The sequence below is a fragment of the Crocodylus siamensis genome, chromosome 4 (genome assembly GCF_052110815.1).
Source record: "Crocodylus siamensis isolate JL-2025a chromosome 4, ASM5211081v1, whole genome shotgun sequence".
Classification (NCBI taxonomy): Eukaryota; Metazoa; Chordata; order Crocodylia; family Crocodylidae; genus Crocodylus; species Crocodylus siamensis.
Genome location: NC_143398.1, coordinates 58,643,099 through 58,664,524, shown reverse-complemented (window position 1 = coordinate 58,664,524; position 21,426 = coordinate 58,643,099). Strand labels below are relative to the sequence as shown.

At 41.8% G+C, this 21,426-nt stretch overlaps 1 protein-coding gene across 3 annotated transcripts in view; it reads right to left on the bottom strand.

Moving 5' to 3' along the window:
• Positions 1-21,426, bottom strand: part of ARID2 (AT-rich interaction domain 2) — a 166,117-nt gene that overhangs the window by 76,628 nt on the left and 68,063 nt on the right. For 2 of the 3 annotated variants that reach the window (XM_090042391.1, XM_090042392.1), the window contains 3 exons: positions 5,550-5,683; positions 4,454-4,672; positions 3,296-3,385 (listed from right to left, as the gene is read on the bottom strand). In XM_090042391.1, the coding sequence (XP_089898517.1) occupies positions 3,296-3,385; positions 4,454-4,672; positions 5,550-5,683 (443 nt within the window). The remainder of the gene's footprint in view (positions 1-3,295; positions 3,386-4,453; positions 4,673-5,549; positions 5,684-21,426) is intronic. The other variant, XM_090042393.1, reaches the window with a different exon arrangement.

Below are 21,426 nucleotides of genomic sequence, written 5' to 3'. Positions count from 1 at the left end.
AGACCACTCAAAATGTTTATTTTTGCCTAGTGTACCTGTATAGTAAATTGTAGCAAGCCACCCTAATTTCAATTTCTGTATATTCAACCCACTAATTAGAAGTATTACAGCCTATTTTGAGGTAAATATTTGAAAAGCCTTGAATAGCCATGAAATACTTTTCTGAAGTTTTTTTCAATAGTATGAAGTGACTGTTTAGTTTTAAGTCTTATGCACAGGATAAAGTAAAAAGTATTCCTAGTTTAGACTGGAACTATAAATTAAGGAAAAAACTCCGTAGTGGAATTTAACAACAACAACAAAAATATGTCTGGACATCACTGCCACTTAAAACAAATGCCCACATTTTACCAGAATCCTTTTGGTGAATCTTGGCTCCTCTGGTAAAGCCAATGCTACAGTCTTTCTAGTCTATTGCTTCTTGAAAGCAGCAAAGACTGCATACAGTTCACTAGATTCTAACTAACACGAAAAGAACTGTTTAGCATTCTGGAAATATATAACTAATTAGCATCATATGAAGTAATATTAAAATAGAACCTTCTTCCTAATTTTTGACGTGTGAAAAATGTTACAAAATAAAGCACCAATTGGCATCTTAGGCTGTGCCTAGATGAGCATAGCCGTGCAGGAAGTGACACTGCAAACATGTCTGCAGTGTTACATACCATACATCCAGAGGTCAATATCCAGGGGTAAAAAAAAAAAAAAAAAAAAAAAGGGAAAAAAAGCGCACGCAAGGACAGTGTGTACCGCTCAACAGCAGAGACAGGCTGCCCAGAGCCACACTCCAGCTGCCAGCCAGGCTCCGTGTGACAGAATCATTACTGCTGCAGAAAGCCCCTGGACTCCAGGTAAGGCTGCTGGAGTCAGCCCAGTGCTGGCTCCAGCCTCCCCTACCCTACCCAGGGTAACTTGCCATGCACCAAAGTGCATATGGCATGAGCGTTCACCAGGGACAAGCAGCAGCGGCACAAGGTGCGCTGCTGCTACTTGTTCCCAGGGAACCAAACATCCACACTTATCTGAACGTGGCCTTAAAGGGCATGTCTACATGAGACATTTACTGCATAGTAGATGAATTAGCTATGCAGTAACCGCTATGCATCTATATGTGCGCCCTATAAGGCTAGAGAGTAAACTAATTTATTTTGCAGCAAGATAGTATTTGTAAAAACAAGTATTATCCCCACTGCAAAGTAAAAAACTGCAGCAGTGCATATGTAAATGCTGCCCCTACTGGCTGGGACACAAGGGCGCTTCACTGCAGGGGCTGGCCATGCCCTAACCAGCCTGTTGGCAGCGCACTGACTTGGGGTAGGCAGCCCCAGGTTGACAGGCTGACCCTCTGGGTCTCCCGCCAGCCACGACTGCTACCAGGGCTCAACATGCTGCAATTCCGGGTGCGCATTTAGATGCGTGCCCAGGGAGCAATGAACTCTGGTGTGGTAAGCACCAGAGTTTATTGCATCACATTAATATGCATGTGTAGACATACCCAAAGAATCCAAGACCGCAACTTCTACAGCATTCAGTAGCAAGGCATAAATATTTTGAGGATGTAAACAAGTTATTTAGCAGGATTTTACTTGCCAGTGGGAAGTGGGAAGAAGGTTTTGTATTAGTGTGTTTCCAAAATTCATTGTAGAGTTTTAAGTTAAAAATGAATCACTAATTTCAAAATACTGAGAGAGTACTTCTGAAAAGGAGGGGAAGGCTGTCCTACCACATGTAATATAATTCTTTCTAAAAAATATAAAATGGAACAAACATGAAATGGTAACAAAATTAAGAAAAAATACCATGCATCACAAAAAGCAAATAATAATCATAATAAGAAGCAGCAGCAAACTTTGCATTATAGGTATGCCAAATTTAAACTTTCTTGAATCCCATACTAACTTTAGATAAGCCATGAGCAATCTTAATTTACACCTAAAATTGTTTTCACAAAATTAAAATGATAATGATGCTATGCAAATTTAACCTAAATCCACAGTTAGATTTCCTTGCTTAATTACCAAAAGATTTACTGCTATATAGCGTGCTCACGATTAAAACAACTAGGCCTGCAGTTCCTTTCTTTTAGGTGCCATAAAAACTGATAGGAAAACATCATCTCTGCTTTATAAATTCACAATATAAAAAACCAGAGATAAGTAAGCTTAAAATATTTTTTTTAAAATGCCAAAACTTTCCATCTCTATCAGAGCGACAGATTGCAAAACTGGATAAAGAATGAGTTATATTCTTGAATGAAGATTATGTCCCATTTTCAGGTGCTTAGGACCAAGGCTTGGGGAACCCAAATGCATTTGGCAACAACAAAGTGCAGCACATCCAGAAAATCAGCAATGGGGTATGTAGCAGGGCACTAAGGTGCCTGCTACTCTTGAGAGCAATGCGGAAGGAGCCCAGGTGCTGGTTGCTAGGGCAACTGCAGGGAGCCAGTGACTCATACCTGTCAGCAGTCAGATGACCAGAAGGGGCAGAGCTGGGCTCCCACTTAAACCCCAGGACTGAGTCCAGGGAGGCAGTTCCCTGCTGGCAACCAGAGGGGAAGGAGCTCTGCCAGACTGAGTTAAGAGGAGAGGCCAGACTGCAGGTATGGCCCAAGATTGGGGAACTGCCTCCCTGAACTCAGTTCTGGGGTTTAAATGGGAGCCAGGCCCTGCCCCTTCCGGTCAGCTGACTGCTGACAGGTATGAGTCACTGGCTCCCTGCGGTTGCCCTAGCAACCAGCACCTGGGCTCCTTCCTCATTGCTCCCAAGAGCTGCAGGCACCTTAGTGCCCTGCTACAGGGTATTATTGGTGAAACATGGCACATCAGTCTTATATTTTGCTGAGACTTTCGTTGCTGGATGTAAAAATAATTCCCCCAACAATAGAAAAAAAAAACCACTATAAATTTCCTTTACAGAAAAATTACTATCCTCGTGCTTTTAGTCCTCGTTTCAGTGCTTTTCAGTTGAGGAAGACTGTTAGTATGGTATCACTAGTAGGTCAGTTATGAAACAACCATACAAAAATCATAGTTTTGACTTAAAAAGGCAAACAGGAGAAAGAGCTCTCAAATTTTTCAGTGTCCAAGAAGTCACAAAACAAAAGAACATCCAAAAACTACTGAAACACCACTTATATGTTTTTTTCCCCCTATAAAAGTGATTTTGAAGAAACAATTATCCTGACTCAGCACAACAATAATTTAAATTCAGAAACTAAGGATGGGCCTCTTGGAAGCACTAACTAGGATATCAGATTTAAATTCAGCCTCTCTTGAATCATTTCTTGTACCTGGGAGTCCTTGCGACTGGCCCAGAGTCAGACAATATTTTGGTCTGGGTACGTGTGAGGAATAGTTTAATCTTGTAGAACAACATCCTACTAAGAAAACACACATACATAATCTGAAAAATCTAACGGAGAGAAATTAGACCAGAATTAACATCATATTACAAAAATGACATATTACATATTAAAAATGATTAAGTAAAAAGTTATTTTAATTTAAAAAGCTGATAGTATAATATCTCACAAAGACAGTGACTCTAATACATCATTTTGTGAGTCTGTACATAGGTACTCACAAATACCCATTACTAAGAGACTTCCAAATACCCTTTAGTTAAAAAATGCATATTTCATAATTTGCTTAAACAGCTTTACCTTTGAGGTTAACTAGTTCTTGACAGAGAAGTTTCATACAGGAGTTAAGTTCCACCATTGACACTTAGGTGATTTTACAATATTTTAGCTATACCTTTTCCTGACCAAAAAACTTCCAGTAAACAAAATCTAGGTTGGCCAGGAAGCCACATGCTTGTTACCCAACATAGATCTTGATATTGAAATATTTTTGTGAAAATATTTACTATTTTCTTTAAAGCATCTCAACTAAGTATTTCTTAAACCAAGATTGAGCATTTGGATGATTTAGAGTTTTTATTTCTAGATCTTCTATTACGGAACTGAGAAAAACCTCTTTCTATTGGAATTCCAATTTGGTGTCATTTTTATGAGATGCTGTATTTTATAATTCATACTAAACATGTATCTTTAAAAAATAATCAAGATCCTAGGTTTTCACCAGAAAACACACAAATCTTAACATTAGGATCTCAACATAAATTTAATGCTAAAAATATTATAACTACTACTTAAATAATTTAAACACACCACCAAAAATATAATTTATGTTTTACTAAAATTAGTGTTCCGTAATATTAACTTTCGGTAGAATAAATATATTTTAAGTTACCGGAACTAAAAAAGTTATTTAATACTTACAAAGCACAAGTTACCATGGAATAATTAAAAAAGAAAACTAAGCATCAACTTTATTACAATTCAGTCAAAAACAAAATTTTACCAAACATGAAAACTGATGGTTATTTAAAACTATGTATGTATCTGAATCCTCTTGCTTGGCTTGTGAAAATGTTATATACTTACTGTCGTCAAACACCCCAGCATTAGCAAGCAGCAAAGTGATGATCTTAGGGTCTTTTTCAAGCTGCATGACATGTTTGCTTTCATTTGACAGAAGAGTACACACATTAATAGCAAAGTCCACTTCATTTGGAAGTCCAGATAACAGTGAAAGCACCAATTTATTATAGTCATTTGGCGAATTAAAGTCCATAGACAGCCCGTAACTTTGACGAAGGTAATCTAACAAAAAAAAAGTGAAAACAATGTTTCTAAAACTGAGCCAATAAAACAAGTACTCATATTAACAGAGTAAGTAAACAACTGATAACTGTATTTAGCACATGGGTTATAGAACTTTAGCATATTTCCCAAAATTCAATTTGTTTCAGGGTTTTTTCTTTTTCTATCTCCTTTCAGCAAGAATATCAAGGTCTTCCTTCTTTGGATACGAACGAGGCCAGCAACATATCTGTCCCTTTTTCATCTCTGAAATGAAAAACTACATTATGCTTTACCTTAAAACTGAAGGTTGGAAGTCGTTTTCAAGTTGAAAGCAGTTTTCTAATTACTCAGATTTTTATAAAAAATGTATTATGCTTAAACTGCAGAGATGACATCCACTTCTAATTGGTTTCGGGATTCTAATCCAGATTTGCATTTTCATCTGCAAATCCCTATGTGGTACAGATTCTGGATGCCCTGTTGACTTCTGGGTTTCTCACATTCTGATCTAAGAGCTGATATCAGCTGACTTCAGAGTTAAACAATTAGAAATTTTACGAAGAAATTCATCAAGGAAAACTCCTAAACTAACTCTTTACCTTGGCAGAACAGATCTTTAAATTGTGGATGTTCAAGGAAGTCTGTTTGAAGGCAGGTAACAATTTACCCATACTTGCTGGAGCACAGGTGTGTGCAATTACTTACAGATTTATGCTTGTTTTATTTTGCTTGACAGTGGAAATGATTTAGTTTGCACTAGATAATGATTTGAGTTACTCACAAAGCTGCTATTCTTAATAAACCTATAAATACATCTAGAAACTACTGAGTAGCCTGTCCCATTTTACACAACAAAAACTATAAATACTATTTTTTCCCCCCTCAAAAATTTTACCTGACACACTGTGTTGCTGGTAATTGTAGGAAGATGGAATCGCACCAATAGGAAGTTGTGGCTTTGGATTGCCTGGTTGTACCTCATCATCATCCTCCCCAAAATGATGCACTTTCTCATACTTTTCCAAATACCTGAAATAAAAAAGCATAGATTTTTAATATTTGTGGTTTGACAAACACCTTTAACCCCCAAGAACTGAATTACTGAAGGAAACAGCAATTACAAAAACACAGACATTTTCTGGAAAAAAAAATTAATTAAACTGTGGTATAAACGCAAGCTACCACATTTACTCGAATATAAGACCACCCCACCTCAATAGTTAGTTTTTATACATGGAAAATTTATAAATTTGTTATAATTTTCCAAGTATAAACTCTAATTATTAGAGGTTTGCCTTGAATTTCTCCTTCTACCACTGCTATAGCAAGGAAAAACAAGTTTAGGGGGGTCAGGTAGCCCTGTTGCCTTCTGCCTCTCCCCAGCAGCTTCCCTCCCCCACTTACTGTCAGACCCTGCTTTCCCTGATGACCAGGAAGCAAAAAGCAAATTTGAAAACACTAGCTTTGAAATAAACATTCTCATAGTAATCTACAAATGGGAAAGAAAAGCACAACTCAGCTGCAGGAGTGAAGCAGAAGTTAAAAAGTATTCAATGTAGTGGTTCACCATGACTTGAAAAAGGATTGGTGCTAAGGGGAACTGAGCACATCGGGTGCTACCACGCATCTTACCCAGATGGGCTGTGCTAACCTATCCTTGTGGTAGGTTCCCATCAGCATGTTTGCCCAGTATAGACCATGTGCTTTATAGTCATGCTCAGTGTTGGCTGCATTTAAAATCAACTTCATAGTTGATTTCTGTTACTGAGTACATGCCGCTTTAAATTGGCAGCAATTTAAAGACAGACAATGTACTTAGTGAGATTTCCTTGTGTATTAATGTAAAATGAGGGGCTTTTTTCCCCGAGGTTGATCAGGGAAAAAACCTTGTATTGTATTTGAGTAAATACAATTTTGTATAAACACATACATGTGACAAAAGGCAATAAGAGGAACTATAATTTGAATATGTTCACATTTTCAGTAACACTCCTTCGCTAAAAATTTATATCTAACCATTTTGTGAAAAAACACATTTTCTTTTTCTGAACATCTATTGTTGATTTTATTACCAGAAATAACTGTGCAATTGACCAGTTAAAAATTGCTACAAAAATTTAATCAATAATATCCTTCATAGCTGACAAAATATTCAAAGAATTTAAAGGCCAGAGAGGATCACTAGATCATAATATCTAAAATAAGGGACAATATACAAGCATAACTGAGAGGTTCAAATAGTGGTTCATAAATAAAATGGAATAAGACACTAAATACCACAACACGGTTAGAAGTTCTAACTCTTAAAGGCAACTGCTTCAGAATCTTCCACACAGCAACACTGAATGTGTTATTTATGTGATAACACTATACACCAGAATGGTTTGAGAACAAAAGCCATACACAGACTGGACTGCATTGATAAAAGTGGTGGTAGCAGGGTAAAATGTTTTATCTTCATTAATTTACAGTGAAAAACTATTCATTTTCAGACCTTACTATTACTTTAACACAGTCATCCTCAAGCAGGGTGCCAAGGCACCCACGGGTACAGTGAGATTATCTGAAAGGTGTGAGGAGATAATAGAAGTATAGGTTCATGTTTGTTTCTCCCTGGCTAATCCCCCATTGCCCAATCCCTCTGAAAGGAGGTAAACCTTGTAATATATAAGTTAGTTTCTGAACCTGGGTGCCACTCAACTCACAGGAATTATGGACAGGTGCTTTGAGTCCAAAAAGGTTAAGAAACACTGATCTAATTTCAAACATATATGCTCAAAACTCAAACAAGTCACAACAGGTAATCTTCACATCCAAGACCCAATGACTTCAGTGGAACAATTCAGAAGCATGAAGTTATGTACAGTAGCATTAGCAAAAATTAAGCCTTACAATTTCTTGGAAATAAGGAAATCATTTTGTATCTTTAACTGTTAGCTTATTGATACAAGAATTTTTTTCCTCTGAGCAAAGGGCTCAATTTTGAAAAATGCTGTGGTTCTTAAGTCCCACTACTGTAAACAGGGGCTGAGGGCACTTGAATCTTGTATGATCAAAGGCCACATACAGACATTTAGTTTCTTCTGAGAGAATTGCTGCTCTCCCAGGAAAAACCATGTGTTGCAGATGTTCAGTATTTTTATCTCAGAACAAAAATGGCTACTCCAGGAGAAAAATAACCTGGGAACAACCAGGGTTAAATCACTCCTGAGAGCTTCCCCTAGGACAGCAAATATCTGTAAGTGTTCTCTTCTGAGAGAAGCCACAGTAGCCCAGGGTGCTTTGCTCCTGTCTACCACCCTCCTGCCCACCACCCTCCTGCCCAGGAAAGAGCACGTTGCTCAGGTTGGACTGCTTTGCCCCAGCCAAGCAGGGAGCAGAACAAACCACCTTTCACAATCCCCACTTTGTGCTGCAGTGAGACTGCAAGGCAGTCTGGTTCAGCCAGTCAGGACTGTTCTGTGTACTGCTGCCAACTGTTACCAGGCAGACTGAAAGAGTCTGCAAAGCATTCTGAGAAGTGTGCACAAGGGCCCTCTGGCTATGCAGCATCAGCACTGTAAACTCTCTGCCCTTCAACAGCTCAGCATATAAATGTCTGTTCAGGTGTCTCCCAGGTACTTTTTTTTTTTTTTTTTTTAAACCAAGAGAACAAACCTGGGAGAATTCTTCCAGATCATTTGAACATGTATATGCAGCTAAAGTAATGAAGTGTGTGCCTAAACTTTTAACACAAAAAGTATTCTGATTGACTTCAATAGGAAAATCAAAGTTTCCAATTAGGCACGTGCTTAATTTCTTCATAGAACTCACTGAAGAAAGCACGAATTTAAAAATCAAGTAAAATATAAATTCTCATAACAGAAATGAATTGTTAAAGATTTTAGTTAATCCAATAAAAGGAAGGAAATTAAGAGTCAATAAAGGCTGTGATTAGGCACTGCATTGCAAATAACTATGATTAATATCTGTACAATATTTCAACATGTAAAGCATTATATAAAATAGTAAGCATAATTATATGACTCACTGGTGTAGCAGTCTCTTGATTAACTAGATTCCATCTACTAACCTAAGGACCCAGCAGAAATCTTAACTGTGATATCACTTTACTTTTTCTGATTTGTAGGACTTATAATTATATTTCAATATTGCTTCCTTTACGATCTTTTGAAATTAAAAAAAACACTCATGTTACTTATTTTATAATTTAGTATCTGTTAAAAAAATATTCCTAAAAATTATGAACAACTAGATTTTCTTTTTGCGTGATAACCTAATCCAGGAATTTCCCTGCCCCCTGGACTGTTCTAAATCCTTAGTTTTGCCCTTCCAGTTAATTTTCCTTCTTTCTGATTCCATTTGCTTCTTCCCTTTTCAATGTTTTAACAAAAATTTTCAATCAATCAGAATTTATAGTTTACATACAGCAATCACTGTTCGTTAGTGACGGGTCATGCATAAAACCTAATATTTACCAAAAGTCATGTAATTACATATTTGCTTAATCTATTTCTCTATTGTATTTTACCAAAGAAGATACTTTATTCTTCTTTAAAATCTACCACAATCTAAAGTTCATTGCACCAATCACTCCCATTCCACAGCATTTAACTATTATAAATTTGCTGCTGGGTGTCAGATATTTGAATGCATTGGTCATAAGGAAGAAAATCAGAAAGGACAGGCATCATGTTCTATTTAGAGATTCAGAGATGTTTGGGTTGGAAGGGACCTCAGCAGATAATTGAGTCCGACCCCCTGCCCAGGCAGGAAAGAGCGCTGGGGTCAGACAACCCCAGCCAGGTGCATGTCTAGCCTTCTCTTAAAAGATCCCCAAGGTAGGGGAGATCACTACCTCCCATGGAAGCCCATTCCAGATTCTGGCAACCCTTACCGTAAAGAAGTTCTTCCTGATGTCTAACCTAAATCTGTTCTCCGTCAATTTGTGACCATTGTTCCCAATTACTCCAAGGGGTGCCCTGGTAAACGGAGCATCTCCTATTCCTTGCTGCCCTACCCTGATGAATTGTAAGCAGCCACAAGATCGCCTCTCAGCCTTCTCTTGCGGAGGCTGAAGAGATCTAGAATCTCTCCTCATAGGGCTTTGCCTGCAGGCCCCTAACCATATGAGTGGCCCTCCTCTAAACTCTATTGAGGTTGTCCACATCCCTCTTGAAGTGTGGTGCCCAAAACTGGATGTAGTACTCCAACTGCAACCTGACCAATGTCGCATAGAGGGGAAATATCACCTCCCTGGACCTGTTTGCCATGCACCCGTTAATACATGATAAAGTGCAGTTAGCTTTAGTGTGTCAGGTATTAAGTTTGTAGCTGTATTGGTCTAGAGAAAAAAGCAATCAGGACTTGTAGTAGATAGTCAATAGATGGAAAACTCCTCTGGGCAGTCAGTTCACAGCTGGTATGAAGCCTCACAGGAACCTCTCGCCTCCTGTGATGATGTGAATCTATTGACTTCTCTGTGAAATCCTATGAAATATGAACTTTCATTTCAACCCAGGAGAACTTTTACAATCTTTTCTCCAATGCCTGATGAAGGGTGTTTGTGCCTGATTTAAGAAATTTTTTAGCAATAATCTTATTGGTCTAATAAAAGATATCATCTCTACTATGAGTCCTGGTTAGCTTTACTGATCGTTTCGTCACGTTGACGACTCATGTTCATCTTGGAATCAATAATGACTCAATTCCCCTGCTTACTTTACACCTTTTAATAATTTTACAGTAATCTTTTTAAAGTTACCAATACAACAAGCATCTATGTGTTTTTAAAATTTAAGAGCTGAATTGTTCAAATTCTACATGCAAATTATTGATACTGTGTGAGATCACATAACAGAAAAAGAGTGGAGATAGTGTCATAAAGGGAGAGTGTGGAATGGAGTGCCTCAGGGGTTGGTCCTAGGGCTGGTTTTGTTCAATGTCTTCATCAATGGCCTGGAAGATGGTGTAGAGTGCACCCTCAGCAAGTCTGCACATGACATCAAGCTGGGGGAAGCAGTAGATATACTGGAGGGTAGGGCTAGGATTCAGAGGAAAGTGCAGGGCTTTTGGTTGTAGCCATGTTGGTCTAAGGACACAGGCAGCTAAGGTTCTTTGAGTGGTAGACCAACTGAGTAGCTGGGGAAAAAAAAGTTTTAGGCAAGGTTTTGGGTGCAGTCACCCTTCTCCAGGCACAGGGCGTCTCTGTTATCGGAGACTCCAAGGAATGAGAAGCTAAAAAAGAGTAACAAGATGTGAGTGAAAATGTAAATAGTTAGAAATTAGAAAGCAAAAGGTAAAACAGGTAAGGGAGGGGGAAGCAGGCAGGGGGAAAAAAGGCCAAAGGGAGACAGCAGTGATAGAATACAAGGTAGAAAGAAGCTGTCAGTGAAAAAGGAATTAGTAGAAAATGAGGAAAACAGGAATGAGGGAAGCAGAAAGTGTGACAGGATGTCAGTGAAAATATAAATAGGTAGAAATTAAAAAAAGCAAAACATAAAACAGGGAAGAGAGGGGGAAGAAAGAAGGGGAAAAAAGACCTAAGGGAAACACTACAGTGATAACAGTACAAGGTAAAAAAAAAGGCTCTTAAAAGAAAAAGTAAATGGCTGGCAATCAGGAAGACAAAAGGCAGAAAAGTAGAGGGGGAGGGGAGAAAAGGTGAGGGGGAAAGAAGAACGTAAGAGATCAGGTCTGACAGGTACCCGATGAATCAGATGTCAGGCAGGTTGTAATGCATCATAAATCCAATGTCTATATTGAGTCCGTTTTTTTGTATCCCGTAGATTTATGAAGTTCAGAGGCTTGTCTACAAAAGGCATTTTGTAAGTTCACTTTGAGGATTAGAACTGAAAGATAGGAGTAATTGTCTTGTGAGAAGTGTGCCCCCATAGGTAGTTGGGTATTCTTGTCTTTGATAGATTTTTGGTGTGCATTCAGTCTGGTGTGCAATTGTTGGTTGGTTTCTCCTACATATTTTTTCATCAAGGCATTTAGTGCATTGGATGAGATCTATAACTTTCCTGGAGGTGCAGATGTAAGATGGTGATGGTTCTGTTGTGGTGTGTAGTTATTTAGGGGATGGTGAAGATGTGTTGGCATGTTTTGATGAGGTTTTCCTGAGGAAAGTGCAGGTCACTTACTAAAATGGGGAGGCAATGTACTGACAGATGAGGAGGAAAATGGTGAAGTACTCAATGCCTTTTTCACCTCAGTCTTTACAACCAGAGTCAGCTCTCAGACCACTGCACCTGGCAGCACAGTTTGGGGAGGAGGTGAGCAGCCAACAGTAGCAGAAGGACAGATAAGGGGCTGTTAAGAAAAGCTGGATGTGTACAGGCCCAGGGGCCGGACAGATGCACCTGAAGTTGTTGAGGGAGTTGGCCAATGTGACTGAAGAGCTGCTCTCCATCATCTTGGAAAACTGACAGCAGTCAGAAGAGGTCCTGGACCATTGGGAAAGGGCAAACATAGTGCCCATCTTTAATAAAGGGAAGGAGGAGGATCTGGGGAACTACAGACTGGTCAGCCTCACCTTGGTCCCTGGAAAAATCACAGAGCAGTTCCTCAAGGAATCGGTTTCTAAGCATTTGGAGGAGAAAAAGCGGATTAGAAACCATTAGCATGAATTCACCAATGGTAAGTCATGCCTGATCAACCTGATTGCCTTCTGTGATGAGCTGACTGGCTCTGTGGATGTGGGGAGAGCAGTGGATATGATGCACCTTGACTTTAGCAAGGCTTTTGATATGACTTCTCACAACATTCTTGCAAGCAAGCTAAGGAAGTATCGGTTGGATGAACGGACTGTAAGGCAGATAGAAAACTGGTTGGATTGTTGGGCTCAGAGGGTAGCAATCATGGGCTCAATGTCTAGTTGGCAGGTGACATCAAACCCTGGGAGCTACTTCTGGGGCTGATTTTGTTAAATATCTTCACCAATGAACTGGAAGACAGGATGAAGTGCATCCTCAGCAGATTTGCAGAGGGCACAAAGCTGGGAACAGTACTAGATATGCTGAGGGCAAGGCCAGGATTCAGAGAGACCTCAACAAATTGGAGGATTGGACTAAAGATATTTCATGAAGTTCAATAAGCAAACGTGCAAACTCCTGCATGTAGTATGGAACAATCATCACTACAGGCTGGGACCAACTGGCTAAGCAGCAGCTCCGCAGAAAAGGACCTGGGAGTTACAGGGGACAAGAAGCTGAATACTAGCCAAGAGAATACCTTTGTTGCAAACACTAGGCATACCAGGCTGCAATAGTAGGAACAGTACCAGCAGAATGAGGGAAGTGATTATTTCTCTCCATTCAACACTGATGAGGCCATACCTAGAGTTCTGTGTCCAATTTTGGGTACCCCCACTACAGAAAGAATGTAGACAGATTCAAGAGAGTCCAGAGAAGGTTAGAGGCCTGAGGTACATGACTTCTGAGGAGAGGCTGAGGGAACTGGATGTATTTAGTTCAGAGAAGATAAGACTGAGGGGAGAATTTAATTGCAGCCTTCAACCACCTGAAGGGTAGTTTCAAAGAGGATGGAGCTAGACTGTTCTCAGAGGTGGCAGATGACAGAACAAGAAGCAAGTATCAAGTTGCAGCAAGGGAAGTTGAGGTTAGATATTAGGAAAAGCTGTCTCACTAGGAGGGCAGTAAAACACTGGAACACATTACCCAGAGAAGTTGTGGTATCTCCATTCTTGGAGGTTTTTAAGACCTGGCTAGACAAAGCCTTGGTTGGAATGATCTAGTTGGGGGATGGTCCTAGTTTGGGCATGGGGTGGAACTTGATGACCTCTTTAGGTCCCTTCCAAACCTAATTTTCTATGATCCAATGATTTTGCACAGCTAACGATGTTAGTATAGAGGAGCATCTTGCATCACCCTTACAAGGATTTTGCATTAACTGTGGTTTTAGAATCACTGCTCTATAGTGACAGCAAAGAAGATGCAAAACTCTGGCCTTGCTCCTGCAAACACCTCTGTGCATGCTTAATTTTACTCCTGTGAGTCTTGACTCCAAATCCATTGAAATCAAATAAAAGACATGACAAAAACTTCAAAGAGCTGTGTATTAGGGCCATGAATAAATTTTACTGACTTCAATAGGCATACCCAAGGCAATAAAGATGAACCTTTTTCTAGAAGCATATGATTATATGCCGAGACCAGACCTAAACCAACAAACCTCTACAACCTGAAGGTTAAGTATAGTATTTAAAAGTATTGCATAGGAGAACATAAAATGTCTATACAGAAAACTGTTGGGTACTTAAAACACATGGCCCAATAACCTGTTTACCAAGAAGCTAAAGAAACATTCAGGGGTCTTCCATTCTACCTAGCCTGTGATTGTTTTATTTACATACTTTCAGGTCATTAATAATTTATTTTTCTTTCTAGTGCTTCCAACTCACACAATTTTATTGAGAGCTTCATCATACTCAATATTTTTTATAAAACCTTAGCTCCCAGAATCATGCAATTATATACAAAGTCTCCACTCTCTTTATTCCACACTTCTCTCAGAAGGAATTTCAGCTTCAAGGTTACAAAGAAAAAAAAAACACTTAAACATGAATGGATAAAAGGTTCAAAATCTATAGTGCAAACACAACACATTTATTTCTTTTAAAATATCATGATGGGGGGGCATAGAGTCATCATTCTGGAACACTTTGGGTTTGTAATTACTTAACTTTAACTCTGGAAAAAGGAATCATAATACCTCCCTCCCTCTTTGTGTGTGGGAGAAGGGTGGAGGCTTATGTAGCAATAAAATCTGAGGTGTGCCATGGTCAAAGTTTGCAAGAATGAGATCATCTTGTTTATGAGAGATTAATTATACAGCATTCTGGCAGGGGCCAGATCTGGGCCTGTTGTCCTGTCTTATAATTAAGTAAACTATTACCTTTTTTTCTTACATGGAAGTTTGCAGTTACACTGTTTGGTCTTGAGTAAGATCCCTGGCAGATGTGATTAATGGGGAAATGGGATCTGGGACTGCCCTGTGCCTGATGATCCTGACACTCCCAGCTGAATCTCAGGATTAGGCATGCAGCAGCCCCAGGGTCCAAGACATAGCCACTCTCTCATTTTTGGAATCAGGCAGGAGACAGCCCCAGGTTTGACCCCAGGGATTTGGGGGTGTCCTGTGCCCCATTCTAACTCTTGGCCCTGAGGTTGGGAACATAACATCTACACCCTGCACCTGATCCCCAGTTGGGACCCAAGGCTGTCCTGTGCTTGACCCCAACGTTTCACTGAACATTATGATCAGGCATGACATAACCCCAGGTCTTGAACTCCAGGGATGAGGCACAGAGCCAGCATGGGGCCCAGGACACACAACTCCTGCCTTCCCACCCCATCTGATTCCCTGGACTGGGGAGGGGATAGCCCCAAGTCCCAGTTCGGCCCCAGCAGTCACGCAATTGTGATGTGAGGAATTTTTTGCTCATCTGAAACATTACACCACCCTGCCATATATGTCCGCATAGCAGGAAGCCCGACTTTTGGGGTGGCGCATAAAATCCATCATGCCATTATATTAACATCTGCCAGTAGCAACTAGCCATACAGTAAATATTACAAAGGTGACCTATTATTTTAATCTATAGAGAAAAGCACCGATGTAACTCAGCTTAAATTTTACAGTTAAATGTAGTCATTTTAAATTCTACAATTCTGTTCTAGATCTACTAGTCTGGTTTATAAATTGCTATGGGAAGAGTGCAAGGTGTTATTTCTCTCAGGGTACAGGAATTCTAGGTATGACCAAAGTCGAAGCTTCTTTCCCACAGGACAGCAAGTTATTATTATGCAATTTGTGTAAACTCTGCTGTGTTACAACCACCAGGTTCATGACCATGTCAGTTCTTGCACACAATCAATTGTGTGTGCAAATTCAGTTAAGCTGCTAATGAGCGGAAAGTTATTTCTATGGGACCCAAGGCTATAAATACTGTATTTTGACTGCAAAGAGCAGAAAATAAGCATTACAGGAATGAATATCTTAGAGTGGTTCTTTCACTGTATATAAGTACTAATAGTTATTATTAAACTGTATAGGTCTCAATCCTCTTTTATTCCTTTAGCTTACATTGGTGACTTCAAGATTAGACCTTGAAAGACAGATGAAGCTAATACGTATTAAGAGGGATTAATAAGATTAATAAAATGAAGGGCCAGAATGTTGAATCGGTATGCCACACAAGCAGTCCACAGAGAGTGACCGCTGTGGGAAATTCAAAGTATTGTGCTATGGCCTTCATATATAATGTGTGTACCACAATGGGAACAGACAGCAGCTTTGCACTATGGCTATTCTGGGCTGCAGGACACCTTACTGGCAGCCTGCAGCAGGCTCCTATTAATGAGAGTGATTGGATAATACTTGTGGCCCCTAGCCAATCCAAGAATTTGGGAAGTGCAAATGCAGTTTATGGCTGTTCTTTTCTTTTAATCCAGGTCATATCTGTGCTGTATCTTGAGAGGTAAAGTATAGATTTTGTTCGTTTGTTTTGTTTTGTTCAAATATTTAAATCAAAAGCAAAAGCCCTACAACACTGAAATGAGAAAGAGAGCATAGTTTTTGAAAAATAAGTTTTGGATTTCTAACCAGAGACATTTTAAAAAGATTTTAATGTAAATTTTTAAAGAACAAATCATTGGACCTCCTGAAGATCAAACTCCTTTAATAATATCTCAATCTGGACACCCGAAACTAAAGGAACACAAAGTTACTAGTCACTTTTAAAGATTTAAACCAAAACAAGTTATCGAACTGGATAGACAGCACAGCAAAAATACAAACGAACACTATTTATCTTCAAATTTACATTACAAAATTTAAGTTTCTATTTAGCAACAAATTTCTAAGATTGATTTATTTAAAAAACATAACTTATACTTTATTATTTCAGAATGAAACATTCTTCAACCTGGTTACTTGTTATAAATGCACATAACTAAAATATAAACAGTGTTTTCAATAACACAATAATTCAAGCCTGAGGACCCCCAGCAGTCTGCAGACTATATCTAAGGGGTCTGTGAATGATGACTATGACCAATCAAAAATATGTGAATACCTACACTTACAACTCAAAGATGTCTGCACCTGCATTCAGAATTTTTTGAAGGATCTACAAATAAAAACTTGGAACATGTAGAATTTAGCAAAAATACTAGTCAGAGACTGATAAGTCAGTGGATGGAGCTATTACAATAAGACTACATTATTCTTATCAAAGTGCTGAACCCTCATGTTTCTTGCACCTTTCTTTTTTTTCCCCTTATTAGCCTTCACCTGGCATGGGGTTAAACATATTACGTTGCACCAAGCTCTTCACCTTCCCCTTACCCCCACTTATGTCTTCTGCCCAGCAGCCTCCTCCTAAGCAATCAGGAGGTAAACTTCTTCCATACTTCTGGCAACTGTACATGAGTTGGGTAAAGTGGGAATAATCACCTGAGCTTCCTTTAGCAGCTTCTTGACATTTGCTCTTGTTCCGAATTGAAGGAAGACAAAAAAATTACATGCAAGACAACACCTCTCTCTGCCTCAAGAAATTTAGCGACTTACAGTACCAAACTAGTACATCAAAAATGGATGATCTTTAGCATTACTTTTCTAATAGTATTGGTTTGGAGAAGGACAAATGAGAGGATGAAAGTAGAACTCTCTCTGGGTTTGTGATAAAAATCAATACAGCTGGTATGTCCCAGAAGCCATCTCTGATGTGGAAAGTATGTATTGCATCTACTAATGATATAATAATGGATGTAATAAATATGTCTATTTATTATTAAATATATTATGCTTGTAATGGACTCATTATTAGTGGCCAATATAAAAGTTTTCTTTGCTCTAATTTTTGCTTTTTCCTACCACAAATTCACTGGTCTAAACAGATCCACCACAGGTACAGTACTGTACCCGAGCATATAGCTATGCACAGCTATATACTATGCTATATACGCATGTGCCCATACATACATACATACATACATACATGTATACAATTCCACGCAAGACAACACCTCTTTCTATACGCACACGCTTTTTACTTCATAGATTTCATAGACATTAGGGCTGGAAGGGACCTCGGGAGATCATTGAGTCCAGCCCCCTGCCCAAAGGGCAGGAAGTCAGCTGGGGTCATAGAATCCCAGCAAGATAAGCATCCAATTTACTCTTGAAGGTGTTCAATGTAGGTGCTTGAACCACCTCCGCTGGCAGACTGTTCCAGACCTTGGGGGCTCGGACAGTAAAGAAATTCTTCCTTATGTCCAGCCTGAAACAGTCTTGCAGGAGTTTGTGACCGTTCGACCTCGTCATCCCTTGGGGCGCTCTGGTGAACAAACGTTCTCCCAGATCCTGGTGGTCACCCCTGATAAACTTATAGGTGGCCATCAGATCACCCCTGAGCCTATGCTTTTCCAGGCTAAAGAGTCCCATGGCTCTCAGCCTGTCATCGTAAGATCTGTTTTCCTGACCTCTGATCATGCGTGTGGCTCTCCTCTGGACTGTCTCAAGCTTCTCCACATACTTTTTGAATTGTGGAGCCCAAAACTGGACGCAGTACTCCAGCTGCGGCCTCACTAAGGCCGAGTACAAGGGGAGAATGACGTCCCAGGATTTGCTCGAGAAGCATCTATGGATGCAAGCCAGCGTTTTGGTCACTCTACTAGTCACAGCATCGCATTGCAGGCTCATGTTCATCTTGTGGTCAATGATGACCCCCAAGTCTCTTTCTTCTGTAGTGCTAGCCAACGTAGCACTGCCGAGCCTATCGGGAAGCTGCAGGTTTTTCCTCCCAAGGTGGAGAACCTTGCATTTTTCGGTGTTAAACACCATCAGGTTCTCATCTGCCCATTTGCTGAGCTTGTCCAGGTCAGCCTGGATCACCTGCCTGTCTTCTGGCGTGGATGCTTTGCCCCAAAGTTTGGTGTCATCGGCGAACTTCGCCAGTCTGCTCCTGACTCCCATGTCCACATCATTAATGAAGATGTTGAACAGTATGGGTCCCAGGACAGAGCCTTGAGGGACCCCACTGGTCACAGGGCACCACGATGAGCGACTGCCATCAATTACAACCCTCTGGGTCTGACCACGGAGCCAATTTCCCAGCCAGCGGATCGTGGTGGAGCCAAGGCCACAACTGGCCAGTTTGGCCAAGAGGTGATCATGGGATACCAGATCAAAGGCTTTTTTGAAGTCAAGATATATGACATCAGTCTCTTCTCCCTTGTCCAGGTGATAGGTCACCTGGTCATAGAAGGAAATGAGATTGGTCAAACAAGACCTACCCACAACAAACCCGCGCTGGCTATCCCTTAGAATGTTAGCCTGGGCCAGTCCATCAAGGAAGGCCTCCTTAATAAACTTTTCTAAGATCTTCCCCAGGATAGAAGTCAGGCTAATGGGCCTGTAGTTAGCCGGATCCACTCTCCTCCCTTTCTTGAAGATCGGCACCACATTGGCCTTCTTCCAGTCTTCGGGCACTACACCAGAGCGCCAGGAGTTTTCAAAGATCCGTGCCAGGGGCTGGGCTATGACGCTCGCCAGCTCCTTGAATACCCTGGGGTGCAGATTGTCAGGGCCGGCTGACTTGAAGGTATCCAGCTTCTCAAGGTGTTCCTTCACGAGGTCAGCATTTATGGAGGGTAGGGGATCCCCATCACCCGGATCTCCCGGTCCCATAGCAGGCATGGGCGCCCCATGGGACTAATGAAAGACTGACGCAAAGTACCTATTTAATAGGTTGGCTTTTTCCTGGGCGTCAGTTGCCCCATCTGGTTTAGCAGGGGTCCAACGTTGCCCTTGCTTTTCCTCCAGCTCCCCCCATATCTGAAAAAGGACTTTTTGTTGTCCTTGATGCTTGAAGCTAGTTGGAGTTCAGTTGCAGCCTTGGCTTTCCTGGTTTGCTCCCTGCAGGACCGGACCAGCGCAGAATAATCCTCCTTGATGGAGGATGGGATTCACCTCCCCTTGTAGGCTTTCCTTTTTAGCCGCAGGAGGTCCGCTAGGTCCCTGGAGAGCCAGGAGGGCTGCTGTGCCTTCTTGCTGCCTTTCCTCCGTGTTGGAATAGATTTAGCTTGTGCATTGAGGATCACTTCCTTGAGAAGCAACCACTCTTCTTGAACTCCCATCTCCCTGGGGTCACGGTCCCTGAGGGCCTGACCGACAAGCCTCTTGAGCTTGTCAAAGTCGGCTTTTCTGAAGTCAAGGACTTCTGTGTTGCTGACTGACTTGCCAGCTTTACGGCGGATGGTGAAGGTGATCAGTTCGTGGTCGCTGTCACCCAGCTTTCCATCCATCACTAGATCGCCGATTAGGTCGTCCCCCATAGCCAGTACCAGGTCGAGCAGCGCTTTGCCTCTCATTGGCCCATAGACTTCTTGAGTCAGGTAGAGGTCATCCACGCACGAGAGAAAGCTTTGCGACTGCTCGGATTTTGCTGAGTGATCTTCCCACGAGATGTCCAGGTAATTGAAGTCACCCATGACAACCAAGGTCCTGGAGCAAGCGGCTTCAGTCAGTTCCCGGGCGAACTCCTGGTCAAACTCCGGACTTTGAGTGGGAGGTCTGTAGTAGACTCCCACCGTTGTGTCCCCTGTGCCGTATTCCCCACGAATTTTTACCCAGAGGGTCTCTAGCTGTCCATGCCGGTCGTCAACATCAGCTTGCAGGGACATGTAGCCTTCCTTCACATAGAGAGCTACACCCCCGCCCCTTTTGTCAACACGATCCCTCCTGTATAGGGTATAGCCCTCTATACCCGTGGTCCAGTCATGGGTGGAGTCCCACCAGGTCTCCGTTATCCCAGTGACATCATATTTCTTTGCACTGAGCAGGAGGACGAGCTCCTCCTGCTTGTTGCCCAGGCTCCTGGCATTAGTGTACAGGCAGACAAGTTTCCCCTTGGGGGCTCTTGCCTTGCCCACAGATTGTGCCAGGGCTGGGGCAGGGGTGGGCTCCCTTAAGTGCCTTGGTCTGCTGGCTTTGCAAGGGTCGCTCAGTGGGCCAGCAGTGGTAGTAGTCCCCCCATCCCCCAGCCGGCTTAGTTTAAAGCCCGGTAGAGCAGGTCAGCCAGCCTGGCTGAGAAGAGCCTCCTTCCCAGGAGAGAGAGGTGGAGGCCATCTCTTCCCAGCAGCTCGCTGCCTCTCTCGCCAAAGCCTTCCCGATGACACCAGCTCCGCAGTCTTTGGTTCACTGCCTGGATCCTCCTCTCCCTCCTCAGCCCATAGCCCGAGACTGGGAGGATCGACGAAAACACCACCTGAGCTCCCAGACCCCTAAGCCCCGTGCCCAAATCCCTGTAGCGCCTCATGACCTGGCTGGGGGTGCTCCAAGCCGTGTCATTGGTGCCCACGTGAATAAGGAGCACGGGGTAGTGGCCTGTGGGCTGGAGGAGCTGCGGGATCCTCTCCACAATGTCTCGGATGCGGGCCCCCAGCAGACTTCCCGGGCTGAGGGGTTGGGGTGGCAGATTGCCCCCTCAGTGCCCCACAGGATGGAGTCTCCCACAACAAACACCTTTCGCTTTGTCTTGGGGAGAGTGGGGGCAGTAGCTGCGGTTGAGCCTGGGTTGCCTGCGGGAGCTGGCAACTGAGCAAGCTCTGCTGGGGCTGCAAGAGGTGCGAACCTGTTGCTAAGCTCCGGCAAGGGAGGGGCCTTGGTGCGGCGGGCCTTAGGGCCCTTGACCACCTTGGTCCCTGCCCCTGACTGGGCAGAGCGGGGGGTCCCAGAGTCCTCCT